At 40.7% G+C, this 17,647-nt stretch overlaps 2 protein-coding genes across 7 annotated transcripts in view; both read right to left on the bottom strand.

The window, feature by feature from the left end:
- The window catches only part of CYB5R4 (cytochrome b5 reductase 4), an 83,898-nt gene extending 80,085 nt beyond the window's left edge, over nucleotides 1–3,813 (bottom strand). For 5 of the 6 annotated variants that reach the window (XM_077812764.1, XM_077812760.1, XM_077812761.1 and 2 more), the window contains exons 1-2: nucleotides 3,675–3,813; nucleotides 840–993 (exon numbers count right to left, since the gene is read on the bottom strand). In XM_077812764.1, the coding sequence (XP_077668890.1) occupies nucleotides 840–993; nucleotides 3,675–3,749 (229 nt within the window). In that variant the 5' untranslated portion in view covers nucleotides 3,750–3,813. Of the gene's footprint in view, nucleotides 1–839; nucleotides 994–1,216; nucleotides 1,379–3,674 lie in introns of all 6 variants that reach the window. The other variant, XM_077812765.1, reaches the window with a different exon arrangement.
- A 2,499-nt stretch (nucleotides 3,814–6,312) lies between these two features.
- Nucleotides 6,313–9,376, bottom strand: RIPPLY2 (ripply transcriptional repressor 2). Its single transcript, XM_077811660.1, has 4 exons — nucleotides 9,300–9,376; nucleotides 9,037–9,112; nucleotides 8,609–8,673; nucleotides 6,313–6,478 (listed from the first exon to the last, which is right to left on the bottom strand). Exons 1-4 carry the CDS (start codon nucleotides 9,374–9,376, stop codon nucleotides 6,313–6,315), a joined length of 384 nt encoding a protein of 127 aa, XP_077667786.1.
- Nucleotides 9,377–17,647: the final 8,271 nt, after the last annotated feature.

Here is a 17,647-nt window from a genome sequence, read left to right as displayed (position 1 = left end):
CATACTTTTGCCAACTTTTTTATATTGATCTTGCTGTTTCATATTGGTTTTAGTTTGATCCCATTTAAGAAACTGCATTCTGTCATTTTAATATACAAATATATGACAGGACTAAAATATGCTCAGCTCTGTGAGTGCTTTAGAGGGAAGCGAGAGTGGAGAAAAAGTTTTCCATATGGAACACCCACCAAGTGGAGTATGCAAAAGTATAGTGACAAACACTCCAACAGGGACCAGCTAGCATAGACTGACCTTGGAAGGGACATGGTCTCACCTCAACACAATGGCTGAGTTGAAAACAAGCACACACCAAATCTCACTAAAAAGTTATAGCAAGGGAGTACCTGAACACACCCCGTCAAGAGCCAGGGAGGCTTTATAGTTTCATAAGCACAAAGCATTCTGATACTACTGTTCAAGCTGCACACCTCTTCCAAGAAGCTCAGCTACACAACATGCATTAGCTCCGTAAGAAGCAACTTCCAGGGTTCCCAATTTGCAAGTCACAGTTGACAACGTGGGAATTTACCATGGCTGCAGTTCTTGTTTTGAAGGCCCCTTTTTAATGTCTTCTGTTTAGGAAAAATCTATAATGGTGTTAGTGGGCAGAAGAGGAAATAAGGTAAATGGGTATCCCTGTAATCTGTGCACTGAAAATCAGATTTCACTCCTGGCTTAAACAATTCAACTTTTAACTTAAACAGAGCTATATCCACTTATGCCAAAAGTGGATTTGGCCTAAGTTGTAAAACAATGTCCAAACTACCACCTTATGAATGAGAAGAAATTACACACATACTGTCACACTGTTTATATGTATTTTTGTATGAATAACCCACCTCTTATACATATCCAGCAATCATCTTTTTTACTGTGTTTTGCAAGCTCTTCTTCAGTCACTTCAATTAATCGTCCTTTCAGTCCAGTTAAGTCTTTTCCACTTTTAGTTAGTCGAATCCAATCCATAAGACTTCTGCCTGGTTTCAAAGGGACCTAAAAAGTAAAATGTATGCTAACATTGTAAAATGCTAAAGGAAAAGTGAGAAAGTTGGTGTGGTAATACCTTTTATTGGAAAAGTGCACATTCAAAAGACTACTTTGTTTTGTTTTACAAAGAGGGTATGGATAGAGTGAAGACACTCTTGTTTGTTTTCTTTGCTGCTATTGGGAACACCATGGACCAAAGAGAAACTACTTAGGACAGCTACCTACTCACTCAAGGCAAGTGGCATTCTCCACTCTCTCCTTGCCCTTCAACTGCCAACATGAGCACCCACTGGGAAGATATTTGTCCACAACAAACTGGACTTCAGACACCAAATCTTCACTGCAGTAGTGAAGAGTCACACCAGTTTCATTCTGCTGCTGGCTGGGAAGTCTATGGATAGCAAAAGAAATAGAGCTATTCACAGAAAGAAGGGAGTCAAGAATACAGTTTAGGGAGAGAGAGTATTACAAACACACACTTCACATCAATCAGACAGAAGAATCTCCACCAAACTGCATAGCAGCTAAGAGGCTCAAGAAGAGATAGATACACCTATTCCTCCTCTATTCAAGCACCCAGAGAAAACATCTCCAAGTTTACTGGTCATTGACTGACCAAAAAGAAAGCCAAAAGATCCAGGGACACCATCCTAGCAGGACCTTCCCTTTCCCAAAAGTTGGAGGTCCGGATGGCATCTCACCTGGGCATTGATCTTTAACACCTTTAACACTAATCTGTGCCTAGCAGGTTTAAACCACTGATCTAATTTTCAAGCCCTACATATGGCAAAAGAGGTGAAAAAGCATGTGAAGGTACAGAAGAGAAGATGGAGAAAAAGAGAGGACTGGAGAATATTGCATAAGGAATCAGAATTTAAAATTTGACATGGTCAAAATTTTCACACAGCAGATGCCTATAAGTTAGGCTCCTAAATAAATTGAGCCTTATTTTAAAAACGCTGCGCACACCCTGCTCCTATTGAAGCCAACAGGAGTCAAGTTTCCTCAGGGCTTTTGAAAGCCAGGCCCAACTTATTTAGGAACCTAAACAGAAGAGCTTTACTGGATATAAACATCCTCATGTAGAGTTTGAGCTGCAAAATGTGCTGTTAACATCAGCGGAAGAGTTATACTTTATAAATACTGAGATAACCTAGAAAATCTAACAAGGAACTGGTAAGGGTCTTCTTTCTCTAAAGAGAAATATGAGTTATCTGGAACCATAAGGCTGTGCAGATACCTAACCTATGTAGCTATCTGGTCTTATCGCTACCACCCATGTCTTTCCTACCCCTTTGCTATTATTAGAGTGTAACAAACTTGAAACAAAAATGCAACAAGCAAGCATAAGCTCCTAAGGACAGTGAACGCGTGTTCTCAAATGTTTGTACAGCATCCAGCACAATGGTTTCACCAATACTTGCAAATTACATAAAATTAAAGAAGAAAAAAAGCATTAATGCAACATTAAAGTAAAAAAATTAAATCAGGAAATCCCAGAAGATAATTTTATAGCATATACCTTGACAAATACTACATGTAAGTTTAGATTTAATAAATAAAACTAACAAAAAATAATACATATAGGTTATGGTTAACACTGGAATTGCCATCAGACTGGCAATCTATCTAGTCCTGCACTCAGACAGTCACCAGTACCAGATGCTTCAAAGGAAAGTGCAAGAACCTTCACATGGGCAATTATAAAATAGTCAGCCCATAGGGCAAGTGTCCTCCTTAGCTTCAGCCCTGAAACGCAAGGACATAAACCCTTTAACCTTATAAAATTATTAAAAATACAACAGTGTAATTGTGGACTATCTTCATTATGTATAAGATGCCAAATCCTGCTATACTCATGGAATTGGTATCTTGTGGCAATGAGTCCCATAGACCAATTATACCACATTTCATTAAGCAGAGGTTTTCCCTGCTGCACATCCATAACTGCCACTTTCCTTTTGTCAGGTTTCAGAGTAGCAGCCGTGTTAGTCTGTATTCGCAAAAAGAAAAGGAGTACTTGTGGCACCTTAGAGACTAACCAATTTATTTGAGCAGAAGCTCTGGTGAGCTACAGCTCACTTCATCGGATGCATTCCCACTGTATTTTCCACTGAATGCATCCGATGAAGTGAGCTGTAGCTCACCAGAGCTTCTGCTCAAATAAATTGGTTAGTCTCTAAGGTGCCACAAGTACTCCTTTTCTTTCTACTTTCCTTTTGGAAATCCGTGAGCTGTTCTTGCCAGCCCCTGACAGTAACGCTGCACGACAGCTCTGGCGTTTCGCATTTAGAGGAACTGATCCGCACCCCGCAGGCTTCCCCCACTCTACAGAAGTGAAGCGGGTGACCAGGCGAGAGGTGCCCGATCCCCAGGGCCCCGATGGGAGGACACAGCTGGTTCCAAACACGAGGCAGGGCGGCAGCCCGGGCAGCCCCCGCCTGCCCACTACTCCGGGCCCGGCTCGAGGGCACACACAGCGTCCCGGCGCCGCTTGGCTGCTCCCTGCCCGGCTGCTGTGAGGCCCCCGCGGCGCTTCACCGGCCCCGGGCAGAGCCGAGCGACACACGCCTCCGGCGGCGCTGCCCAGGCTCCGCAGCCGGGTCTGCGCAACGCCCCCTGCAGGCAGCGCCCTGCCACCGCCGGGAAAGACGAGACCAGCCCCCCCTGCCAGCCCGGCCCCGTACCTTGCTGCGCCCCCCCGCCGCCGCCCGCTGCTGGGAGCCGGACGCGGGGAAGGCCTGCGCTGGGACGTTCAGCATCCCGCTCCGCTCCGCTCCGCGGCCCCCCGGCCGCCCTCACCCCCCGCGCCGCTTCCGCGCTCGGCCGGGCCGCGAGGGGACTGCGCAGGCGCGGGGGGCGGAGCCCACCCAGCAGCCGGGGGAGCGACTCCGCCTCCTTCCGGAGCCGCGCAAAACAAAGCCGCCAACCGGCCGCAAAGAGGGGCCGGTGCTGACGTGCTGCGTCCCGCCCCCACCTCGCGAGACCTTCCCCTCCCCCGCCGCCGCCGGGCTGTGACGTGGGGCAAAACAACTTCCACGTTCCACCCTGCTGCGGTTGCTGCGTTGCCCCCCCCCATTGGATTGTGCCTTGATGCGCCTTTCACCCTGGCATTGGGCCTTTCCGCGGGTTACTTTTTTTGTCGGGACACCACTGAGTCAGATGGCCCCGGCTCTCGTAACACAGCCGCGGGAATCAGCTAAAAGTGGCCAAGACCTCGCTTGGACGTCTGACTGGAATGCCTGCCACCCCTCACTGGAGTGGGCCAGGGATATGGTCTCCACAGAGTATTTTGAGGTTTAATGCGTTACTGTCTGTAAAGTGCTTGAAATTCTCAGATTGGAAGTGCCCTATAAGTGTAAAATATTGTTGTTATTATTATTAAAATATCACGAGTGAGATGTCACAAGAAAGTTAAGCTTATATGCCCTTGAAGAGGTAGAAGAAAAGAGCTATTTGCATTGATCTGGAAGAGAGAGAAAACCTGAGCATGATGCAAAGACATTCTGCCCCGAATCAAATTTAAGGTCCACAATTAAGCATTGTAACTTTTCAAGTGACCTTTGTGCCTGCTAATAGGCTGGACAGTTTCCCAAACTCTTGAAAGAAAGAAAATTAAACCAATCACACCCAACTTCAGCACCAACATGAGCAGTCAGTCAGGAAGATCTATGCAATCTTCTCTTATAGAATACTCCTTTCTTTCATGCTTAGATGAACGGTACAGCTGTTAATGTTGAGGTATAAAGTATCATCATTGACATCTGAATTAGCACACACTGAACTCAACAGGGTAGTTCAGATCTCATATTTATTGTTTCAAGCTCTCTTGCAAATTCAGGTAGTCACAGCCAGGTCACATGTTGAAGGTTTTGAAATGGAGAGAATAGACTGGTTGTAAAAAAAACATTTTAATCAAGTGTCTGATTCTGCTGTCATTGCACTGTGTTGTACCTTACTCTGAGTAATTTCAGGGGGAACACTGACTGAGCACAGTACTACTACTCATGAGTGTGGGTAGCAGACTTGGACCCCAAATGATTATTTGGCTATAAATTATATTAATTTACAGCTGTCTCCACACTTGCAGGCATTTATTACTGTATGTCAGGCCAAATTCTACTTGTAGCTGTAGCAATGGAACCCCATTAGTCAGAGCACAATTTTTCTCCTTAGCTCTTGCTGTCATCTGGTTTACATGCATCATCAGTAACTATTTTTATACTATATCCTAGGGGTGGCCAACCTGTGGCTCCGGAACCACATGTGGCTCTTCAGAAGTTAAAATGCAGCTCCTTGTATAGGCACCGACTCCAGGGCTGGAGCTATAGGTGCCAACTTTCCAAGTGCCAGGGGGTGCTCACTGCTCAACCCCTGGCTCTGCCATAGGACCTTTCCCCACTCCACCCCTTCCCGCCCCCTCCCCTGAGCCTGTCATGCCCATGCTCCTCCCCAGAGCCTCCTGCATGCCATGAAACAGCTGATTGGGAGGAGGAGGCACTGATCAGCTGGGCTGCCGATGGGCAGGAGGCGCTGGGAGGGGAAGAGCTGATGGGGGGCTGCTGATGTATTACTGTGGCTCTTTGGCAATGTACATTGGTAACCTCTGGCTCTTTCTCAGGCGCAGGTTGGCCACCCCTTTTATATCCAGCAATAGGAGCCCATGTAGCTGAGAGCATGATTCAGTTCTCAAGCCTAAATTCTGTCCCCAGTTTCATGGGTGTGACTGACAGCAGAATTTGGTTCCTAATGTTTACACTGAAAAAGTCATGTTGTTTGTCCTTTTTCTAAACTGCTTGTTTCCATGCACATGTATGCAACTTCATTTAATCAGTGAGTGTATGATCTAAGAATATTTGTTCCAGATTAATTACTTGATATGCTCCACCAAAACTATAAAGAAAACTTTCATTGTGTAGCCACTGTACTGGGCCTGTTTTTCCATACTGTTGCACCATTTTTACACTGGTAAAGTCAATAGAGTCACATCATCATAAAATTAGTGTAAAGGAAGGAATAATCAGGCAACTTATTTTAAAATTGCAATTTGGGAATGTGTCAGTTATGGACTACAACGTATAATATATAATACATTATTCGGCTGTTTTAAGAAGTTCAAATTTGTACCTTTTCTCCCTTAAAAGCAAAAACAATCCTTAGACTAGAAAAGATAAAGACAAAAATACTATAACATTTACAAAATATTTCAATTTTTTTATTACCAATAACTTACATTCAAATAAATTATCTTTAAAATACTATGATACATTTTTACATCAAGTTTAAATTAGAAAGTTTTAGAGGTGGCATTAGCACTCCATATAGTTAGCAATCAGATTCTATTCCTGAATCTTGTTCCAGTTCAACATTGTCATCTTCACTATCTGAGTCTTCATAAAAGGAAATTGTGGCTTGAACTGGGAAGTTTTTCAGAAGTGCTTCAGCTTCTTGATATAAGTAATCATAGCACCTTGACTTGGGCCAAAATAGTCTGAAATAAATATACAATGTTTTGTGTATTTATTATTGTTAGATATTATCCTTTGTGTTTCTTGTCTGTCAGCCTCCGAGGACAGAAAAGTCTTCTGTGTTTCTAACAGACACCAACTCTTCCCCACAACCTACACAACTATCACTTGCTAAGTCAGCACTATAAAAGTTTCTCTTTTATCTGAATATCTGATAGATATTTTGAAATTTAAAATTTGTCAAAAATACAGATCTAATAGAAGCCTCAAATCTACTACCACACAAAATGTAGAATCAAAAACTAACCTGAATCCTGAGATCCACTTCTGTAACTCAGCCTCCATGCTACCCAATTAACTGAAGTTCTACAATATGGTCCAAAGACTATTTAAGATTAACATAAATTATGTGCATTGCTTTGTTACTAAGGGCCATATCCTCCTCTCACACCCGTGTAAATCAGGATCAACTTTACTGAAGTTAGGGTGTTACAAAGGTGTAAATCTGATGTAAGAAGAGAATCAGGCCCATGGGTTTTACCACAGAACTCAATAGTTTTAATCTAAAAGAAAAAAAAAAATCACGAGGTCTGATTTGCCTCTCATACCAGGTACGCTTGTGTGACTTCACTGACTACAGAGATCCTGATCTACACCAGAGTATATAACATGTGTTTTCAAAGATGGAGAAAAGGGAATAATATAATCCAAATGTCAGTTGAGAGCTATACTGGTTTGCTTTGTGTATGCTATATTGTTTACAGTGCATTATTATGTATGTACAGTATGTGGACTGTTTTTCGTTTTTAACAATATAACAACGTTTATACACATTTACAGTAAAACGGTGTTGAAAGAAAGCATTCAGAGCAAGAGTAACTTCTCAGGATGAAACTAAAACCTATATTTTCTTCCCACTTGTGGACTACATGCAACTCTTGTCCGGTGGGTCTAGTTTTTCAAACTGATCTCCCATATTGTGCCCACTGATTATAAACACCAGTGACGACAATTAGACTTTTTTCCTACTTTATTGGCAGGGACAGCCAACTAATATAATTTACACTATCAACTAATCACAACAAATTGCAAGCAAAAATGGGAGGTGAATTTAAAAAGCAAAAAAATGAAACGTAAGTTTCTAAAGATAAATGGACACTAACCACTTTGTCACCAGCACCATTTAATATATTTCCCTGTGCAATGGTTCATAAACACTGGTTACATATCATCCATAACAGAAACAAATTAAGAGGAGGTTTATTTACTTATTCAAAAATACTTTCTAAGTCAGTTGTAAATAACAAATTATAGTAGGCTACATCTTCTGAACATCATATCTTTTTCACTCAAGTAGTCCGTATCACATTTCCTGTTCACTTTTAGTGTGTAAAGCCACAATTCTGAAGAGACTCTCACACGTTTGCATGTAAGTAGTCCCACTGAAGTCAATACAATTACTCAAGTGTGTACAGAATCGGGGCCTAAATTTGTGAGCACTTTATGTCCTACCTCAAATACTAATTTGTGTAATTACATTCTGCCTTCTTAAATTACCTGGATACCATAATGACTAGCTCTCATTACATGCAACAGATAGATCCTCTACAGTTTCAGCTATAGTAATCTTCTTTACTTCCTGACCTGAGCGGTTAGTGGTGTGTGCTATCAAACAGCTGTCAAGTTTCACCTCGGGGATGGGTGAGGAGAGTTCTGTTTGAAAAGTGTAAAATGCCTTTAGATCCTCTGGAATAATAGCAGCTTTATAAATGCAAGGTATCATTGATATGATAGTTTTTAACATTTATTTTGGTAGGCCACAATCCAGCAAAGCACTTAAGCACCTGCATACCTTTAAACATATGAGTACTTTCACGGATATCAATAGGACTACTAACACTGTTTAAAAGTAAGCAGGTACTTAAGTGCTTTGCTAGACAGGGGCTATAACACACAGCACATTTCTGGAAAAGGTTGCTGTACTCTTTGCTCAACTGGTTTCAGACCATCTAATGTACATACAACCACAAATACATTTGGTGCTATGGGTGGAGACTAAAGGCCATAAAGTCTGCCTCAGAAGCATAACAGCTGTAAAATTAATTATCACCAGGGTCACTAAAGAGCCTGTTACTCCTTGAATAGGAACTTACCTAACTGGATGTGTATATTGGGTAAGTTTTCCTGAGGCTTCTGACATCCCATATGGGCTATACAGCTAGGATTAAAAAAAGAGGAGACAAAATTTACTCCTCGCCTGTTAAATATAACATGGCAAACAGTACAGGTTAATTTACAGCAGTATTCAGTATTCTTGGTTTATTAAACTACACATTGCCATTTAACCTCAGAAATGCCCTTCACTACTGCTGCACAGATTATTTTCCAAATAGATCTTGTTTGGGAGATTGATAGTTTGTTGCTTTTGGGCTTTAATTTTTTTATTAATTATTAATTATTATTATTATTGTTTAGTCACAGACCTGCACGGTATCCTGAACGTGTCAGATGGAAGAAAACCTGCTTGGTCTTCTCCATCTCCCTGCCAGGGCAGTATTATTGGCAGATTTGAGACACTTACCACGCTTTGATTTCTTCTCAGCTGTCTCTCTGCATCGCTTTGGGCGGGGATCCAAGGCCTCCAGAATTCCCCGGCCCTGCGGAATCAAGGAAACAGCCTGTTAAATAGAGATGAACACTCACCTAACCCTAGACTGGCTGCTCAGTTTCCACAGCCCGATGGGTGAAAGAGACATGGGGAAACCAGGCGTGTGATCACAAGTGCAATTGATCTGTCGGAAGGAAGGCGCGGTGCGTGCGCTGGGCTGGAGGAAGTGCGGATACCCGTGTTGTCCTTTGGAACATCCCCGGGAGCTAAACCCGTGAAGTGGAGGGCAGCAGCAGATGTGTGCGCTCTCCATGCTCCGCCGCTGCAGCACGGGATTCGGACGAGGGAGTGGTGCTGCTTTGCCGATGATGATCCTGAAGTAGATCAGTTCTCCCGCTAGCCCGAGGCTGTGGGGCTTTTATAGTCCCCGGCTAATGACTATTTAGGAGTCCACCCCCTCCCTTTCCTTTGCTAGTCAGATAAACAAAAAGGCTACGCGTGAAGGCGCATCAGTGTAAACAAGAAGCGTGGACGCGTGCAAGTCCCAAATGGCCCAGGGAGAGATTTGGCAAGTCAGTGTTAATCACACTTGAACAGACACGGCTGCTGTCATGAAAAAAAGCCCACGCTTCTGGGCTGTGAAATGGCAAGTGTGGGAAAGACTAAAGTGACTCTCCCAGTTTCGTGTACTTTTTGCAATACGGGTTGATGCTGGCAGGGACTGAAGCACTATCCTAGCTGCTACCACTGAAGGGAATAAAATACTCACCACTTCTGGGGCAAAAATACTTGTCTGCTTGACTAGGAGCTTTACTTACTGCCCAGGATCTAATCCATGCTGCTTCCGCAGAAATAAAGGAACATAAAATGAAAAATGAGGCTTTTAAAATTGTATTTATTTATTCACTTAATAACAAAACATACTTAGAAATTATATCAAATGCTATCTCTACTACAAGTCTCTGATATAGAAAATATTTCAACCCTCATGACTTGATTTACTTTATCTATTAATTTATTTTTATTAACAGTTATCCCTTTCAAAGCAGCTCTCACATGCAAACTTCCAGCATGCAATCTTATCTAGCCACAGTGTAGCTTTGGAAAAAAATGTACTTTTTAAAATTGCATTTGACCATTTCTAGGGCAGTACACCCCCAGTGCTGAGAGGCAGACAAAGGAACTTCACATGGTGACGGTGGAGAAAGTGACATGTCCAGTGGGAATGGCTTTGCATTGTCGTACAATCCTACTTCACTTCACCTATTATTAGTGAATATTTACCTTCTTAACTGAGGGAAAGAAAATATTTTGCACTTTATATATTCCCCCGTCGGATATCAACAATTCTGTTAATTTATGGGAGTTTCTTAAATTATAGGATATATCCTGCCCAACCACCATCCCCAAGGCACTGCATGTATCCAGACCATTGATTCATTCTCTTTCACATGGCAATGATGCTTTATTCTAATGCACAACTACAAATAACTTTGAAAATGTAGGCTGTGCAATAACACCATGTGGTACTAAATGGCCAGACTTTAAACTACAATCCACATAATTTCCCTGCTTCACAGGGTATTGTGAGGCTGTATTCAATACTGTGTGTTACATGTTCAGATGCTGCAACAATGAGCATAACAGAAGAGCCAGTAAATAACAACACTTTTGGGGGATTCAAACAGCAGGAACTCATGGGTCTGGGAGTGCATGCTTCAACAGCAGCTCTGCCTCCCTTTTAAGGGGTGTAGCATGCATTCCTTTCCCTATTGGGTCAGCCCAGCTAACTAGAGCACACACAGCCCCCAAAATGATGGAATATGCCCAGTGACACAACCAGGAGGCATGTTTGCACTGTTTGGGGGAGACTATTGGCTTTCTGGTACTAGTTACAAGCAAAGTTCTGCCCAAAAGCAGATATGGGCAGAAATTTTCTTGTGCATTTTCCTTTTGTGTTTGGGCACAATGCAGTTCCTACTATTTAATTCACAGCAGCATGTGTAAAATGGCCATATTGTTAGCTGTGGTAAGTGTAGTCAGTTTGTTAGGTCTGTAACTTTCCCCCCCTCTCCCAGAGCTCCAAGTCTGAAATGTGGATACAGACTTAACAGCTTTTTGCTATTTAATCAGTGAGAGAAGAAGGCAAAGCTCTTACAGTGAAAAAGAAATAATTATCTAATCTATGCATTTAACCTTCTGCACAATTGTGATGTGCTCTGCCCAGATCACCTTCATGTATTGGATCTCTAGGTGTACACCATCTGTAGATTGGAGCTGTTCATTGGCTTCTAAGAGGGGTATGAGGGAAGCAAATTTAAAGGTTGCTCTCAGTGTAAAAAATGGCACAATGAATCATTCATAGATTCCAAGCCAGAAAGGACCACTGTGATCATCTAAGCTGACCTTCTGAATAACACTGGCTATATAATTTTCCAATTTCATTAAGGATAAGAAATCAAACATTTAAAGTGTAAGATTCCCTTACTAACTCTGCTACACTGCAACATAATTAGTTATTTGAAATTTTTCCCCCTCCTATAGTGGATGAAGTTGAAGTAGTTAAAATAGATGGTATTCACCCAAGAGTTCTAAAGGAACTCAAATGTGAAATTGCAGAACTACTAACTGTGGTATGTAACCTATCATTTAAATCCGTTTCTCTACCAGATGACTGGAGGATAGCTAATGTGACATAACCAATTTTTAAAAAAGACTCCAAAGGCAATCCAGGCAATTACAGGCCAGTAAGCCTAACTTCAGTATTGGGCAAACTAGTTGAAACTATAGTAAAGAACAGAATTATTAGATACATAGATTAACATGATTTATTGGGGAAGATTCAACGTGATTTCTGTAAAGGGAAATCATGCCTCACCAATCTACTAGAATTCTTTGAGGGAGTCAACAAGCATGCGGACAACGGGGATCCAGTGGATATAGTGTACTTAGATTTTCAGAAAGCCTTTGACAAGGTCCATCATTAAAGGCTCTAAAGCAAAGTAAGCTGTCCTGGGATAAGAGGGAAGGTTCTCTCAAGGATCAGTAACTGGTTACAAGATAGGAAACAAAGAGTAGGAATAAATGGTCAGTTTTCAGAATGGAAAGAGGTAAATTCCCCAGGAGTCTATAATTGGACCATGACTGTTCAACATATTCATAAATGATCTGGAAAAAGGGATAAACCGTGAGGTGGCAAAATTTGCAGATGATACAAAATTACTCAAGATAGTTAAATCCAAACCAGACTGCGAAGAGCTACAAAGGGATTTCACAAAACTGCGTGACTGAGCAACAAAATGGCAGATGAAATTCAGTGTTGATAAATGCAAAGTAATGCACATTGGAAAACTTAATCCCAGCAATGTATATAAAATGAGGGGATCTAAATTAACTGTTAGCACTCAAAAAAGAGATCTTGGAATCATTTTGGATGTTTCTCTGAAAACATCCAACCAATGTGCAGTGTCAGTCAAGTGAACAGAATATTGGGAATCATTAGGAAAGGACTAGACAATTAGACAGAAAATATAATATTGCCTCTATATAAATCCATGGTACACCCACATCTTGAATACTGCATGCAGATCTGGTCGCTCCAGCTCAAAAAACATGTATTCGAATTGGAAAAGGTACAGAAAAGAGCAACAAAAATTATTAGGGGTAAGGAACAGCTTTCATATGAGGAGAGATTAGTAAAACTTGGATTTTTCAGCTTGGAAAAGAGACGACTGAGGTGGGATATGATAGAGGTCTATAAAACCATGACTGGTGTGGAGAAAGTAAATAAGGAAGTGTTATTTACTTCTTCTCATAACACAAGAACTTGGGGTCACCAAATGAAATTAATAGGCAGCAAGTTTGTTGGTTTAAAACAAAAACAAACAAACAAACAAACAAAATGAAGTATTTCACAGAATGCACTATCAACCTGTGGAACTCTTTGCTAGAGGATGTTGTGAAGGCCAAGACTATAATAGGATTCAAAAAAGGACTAGATAAATTCATGGAGGATAGGTTCATCAATAGCTATTAACCAGAATGGGCATGGATGGTGTCCCTAGCCTCTGTTTGCCAGAAGCTGGGAATGGGTGACAGGGGATGAATCGCTTGATGATTACCCGTTCTGTTCATTCCCTCAGAAGCACCTGGCATGGGCTACTGTTGGAAGACAGGATACTGGCCTAGATGGACCTTTGGTCTGACCCACTATGGCCATTCTTATGTTCTTAAAACTAAACTAGACAAAATGCTCGTACTACATTGTAGTAGATACCTATCTGGTATCCTCAAGCAGGAGATTGGATAAGATGAGGGCATAAAGCAGTCTATGCAGTTATCTGAGTGTGTGATCATAAGCCAGGTTCTCTCTCTTTTTCCTCTGTTACCAAATTGTCAGCATGGAACAACCTACAGTTAGTGCATAAAATCAGATGCCTAAAGACGGTCTGAAGGTAGAATACATTTTTTCATGACTGAAGTGAGAACCAGTTTTTGTAGCTCACACTTAAGTTCTGAGAAAATCATCAACAGAAGCCTTGGAACAGAAGAAAGAGGTGGACACCAGGTTGCCTGTAGAAAAAAAAAATAGAAAAGAGTCTCTGTCAAAACAGCAAAGATGAATTGCCACAGCATTATTTATTTCGTAATTTACTAAGGTGAGCCACCTTATCTACAGAGAGGTTGAAGAGAGGATGCGCAGTTCAAATAAAGAAAAAAAAACAAAGTTGAGTTCCTTTGCTGGTGACCCTTAGTTACCCCAGAGTTTAGAGTTCCTTTTAATACCTACCCTGTATGAGAAAATCTCTTGAAAAAAGAGTGACTTTCCACTTATAAAGCAAACTGAAACACAGAGGTGTTGAAGAGATGAGGAGAAAATAATGACTAGCAGCTGTTGTTGCCACTGTGTGCTTACATGCTACATGACTACTCATAGCCTTGCAGTTTTGTAGTGAAGTCTCATTTATTAAGATAAAGTTATTTTTGCAATACTTTACCATGGCTGACCTAGTGGCAAGAAGGTTGAGTATGACTGGCATTGTTAAACACAGTATAGAAGAATAGCTTTATCTCCTGTCATAGACCCCTTTGCTTCCCTCCTTTGGTTAGCACAGAAGGCAGCAAAGGAATGTTAGCTTGCAATGCATACATAGGACAATGTCTTGTCTATGCTAGACACTAATCCACATTAAAACCATGCTACAACCATTTAAGAAATAGTGGTCAAGTATGATTAACAAAACAATAAATAAATAACATTTTTTAAATTTGGTGGATGCTAGTATAGTTCTGAGTGCAATATGAAGAGAATCTTTGTGATTGAGGCTGAGTCACTCATTAATTCTTGCTTAATCAAATTAACACAGTTTTTCTCTTTGTATGCCTCAGATACTAGTTCTGCATCAGATATTTGTAGCTCAGCTTTTTAAAAATACACAATATGAATATTGGACCAGATGTTGCTCTCAATTACACTTATGTAACTCCAGGGTAAGTCTAATAGAGTAATTCTAATTGTCATGCTCTAATACATTCTGCTTTAAAAACAGAAAGGAACAGAAACTAACAAATGAGGCTTTTCTGCTTTTTTCATAAATAACAACAAAACATACTCAGGGATTATATTAAATGTCACATCTTCCAAAAGTCTCTAATATACAGAATATGTCAGCATTAAGGATTTATTTATTTATCCCATTCAGAGCAGCTGCACATGTAAACTTACAGGATTCAATCTTATTCAGCCACAGTGCAATTTTTGTAAAAAAATACTGTTAAAATTAAATTTTAAAAAATGTCAAGGGCAGTACAAGTCACTCAAACAGAGTGGATTCACACCAATACAACTGAGAACACAATTTAGCTCTACATATCAAGCAAATATTTATCAGGAGCAAAGGGTAATTCATTCACTGAAATTGATTTGGAGTACTTGTATACCCTTTAGCAGTTCAATACCTGGTAATGTAATATACTTTTAATAGGACACATAGAAGAGTAAACACAGAGGTCTGGGCAGATGAGGTTGCTATTACAAACAAGGAACGTGTTCCCAAATGGCTCAGAGCAAGATCTGACAACACAGTGCTAATCACACTTGGACATGGGAATAGCTGGGCTGAAAACATTCAGCTGGCTTCATAGAAGCCTCTCTGTGAACAGCAATTGATACCTCTTGGTTATTAATAAAACATAATACATTATGTAAAGTCTTCTGTACCAGCTTACATGTGAAACGTATGGGCCTGATGCTACAGATCTTATTTATGTAGTCAAAGTCAGTGGTACTGGGACAATCTTTATAGTGGGGTTGCTGAAGGTAGAAACCATGTATCTGGGTTGTTATTACTACTTCAAGTCAGGGTATGCGGCAGCACCACTAGTTCCAACACCTATGGAAAGAGTGCTATATAAATTTAGAAATGCAGGATCAGGTCCAGTATAATTAGCTCATCACTTTTCTATTGGCTGAGACTGTGTCAGCTGGGGAAATCCTGATATCAGGGGAAAACACTTTCTTAGTAATTGGTAGTTTATAGCCCACTTCCATCTTCATGTTGCCAGTTTTGATAAAATTTTACAGACATATTTTGAAAGTTAGGTGTCTGCCTAATTTATGCATGCAGCTATCCAATGTGTGTACACAAATAAGGCATTTATTTACACATTCGGCCAGTTAGGTGGTTGGTCATGACTCATGACTGCGTGTAAGTTCTTGATTCATTTCCGCATCTGGGATTTGTATGTACAAATGAGGTGCATATAAATGCAATTACAATTACACATGCCTGACTGAAAATCTGGTACTAACTGTCTTTCAAGTACATAGCATCAGATTTTTTTTTATTTTCAGATATGGAAAGAAATGCAGTTTTCCTATATACTTTGAAAACAAGATATGAATTTACAAAGAACAGCACACAAGGTGTTACCAACCCTGCCACCCTGACAAGCATTTTGTATTGATGAAAAGTTTCCAGAATATTATTAAAGTATCCAAAACAGGGCTAAGGTCTAGGCAGTGCTCAGCATTTCCTATGATGTGGAAGTTTTATCACTGAGTACAATGAAATCATGTTTTGGGCCTAAATACATAAATGAAACTAAAAGGTAATTTTGGTTTTGAAAAAAGAATAAGACTCAATCAACAAATCAATCCACTCAAGTTACTTATGGCTGTAAATTGGTGCTTTCCCTCTTGTAAGGAGCTTACTTGCCCTCTTGCTGTTGTCATATTTTCTCCTACTAATTTATGACTTTGACAGTGCCCTCAATAAGTCAACACTTGTTCCTGATTCAAGATATCTGTTTATGCCCTTTGACTTAATGTAGCATAAACTCTATCAGTCAAGACCTCTTGTTTCCATACTCCTGCTACTGTTAGTTGGAATATATTGATACATCAGGAATCCATTATAGTTTCCATATTGTTTGATACAAACAATAGAAATGCACTTTTATGTATTTGAAATAACTAGTGATATTTTTCAAGTCCAGAGGATAAGTCAGAGTTCATTTTATCTCATTATGCTTTGCAATCATCCAGATAAACCCTCTAGACTTGAATGCAAGCTGCTAACCTAAGTAAAACCTTGAGCTGCTGTGTTTTCACTGTTATTTTAAGCTGCATTAGCTATCGCAACTTAAGAATACACCCTTATTGCAATGAAGACATACCCTTTAGTTATGCAGCATCAATATGACCAATACACATAATAAAATAACTTAAATGAATTAGCCAGTTGTATGCCTTCTGTAGAATGGTGAGTGGTGTCAACACCCATTGACATCAGTGGAAGTTGCAAGTGATTCATAGATTCATAGATATTTAGGTCAGAAGGGACCATTATGATCATCTAGTCTGACCTCCTGCACAACGCAGGCCACAGAATTTCACCCACCACTCCTACAAAAAAAAACCTCACACCTATATCTGTGCTATTGAAGTCCTCAAATTGTAGTTTAAAGACCTCAAGGAGCAGAGAATCCTCCAGCAAGTGACCCGTGCCCCATGCTACAGAGGAAGGCGAAAAACCTCCAGGGCCTCTTCCAATCTGCCCTGGAGGAAAATTCCTTCCCGACCCCAAATATGGCGATCAGCTAAACCCTGAGCATATGGGCAAGATTCATCAGCCAGATACTACAGAAAATTCTTTCCCAGGTAACTTGGATCTTACCCCATCTAAAACCCATCACAGGCCATTGGGCCTATTTACCATGAATATTTAATTACCAAAACCATGTTATCCCATCATACCATCTCCTCCATAAACTTATCGAGTTTAATCTTAAAGCAAGATAGATCTTTTGCCCCCACTACTTCCCTCGGAAGGCTATTCCAAAACTTCACTCCTCTGATGGTTAGAAACCTTCGTCTAATTTCTAATCTAAATTTCCTAGTGGCCAGTTTATATCCATTTGTTCTTGTGTCCACATTGGTACTGAGTTTAAATAATTCCTCTCCCTCTCTGGTATTTATCCCTCTGATATATTTATAGAGAGCAATCATATCTCCCCTCAGCCTTCTTTTAGTTAGGCTAAACAAGCCAAGCTCCCTGAGTCTCCTTTCATAAGACAAGTTTTC

Source organism: Eretmochelys imbricata, chromosome 3 (genome assembly GCF_965152235.1).
Source record: "Eretmochelys imbricata isolate rEreImb1 chromosome 3, rEreImb1.hap1, whole genome shotgun sequence".
Taxonomy (NCBI): domain Eukaryota; kingdom Metazoa; phylum Chordata; order Testudines; family Cheloniidae; genus Eretmochelys; species Eretmochelys imbricata.
The sequence above is the reverse complement of the archived record's forward strand: the minus strand, read 5'-3'. Positions and strand labels throughout refer to the sequence as shown.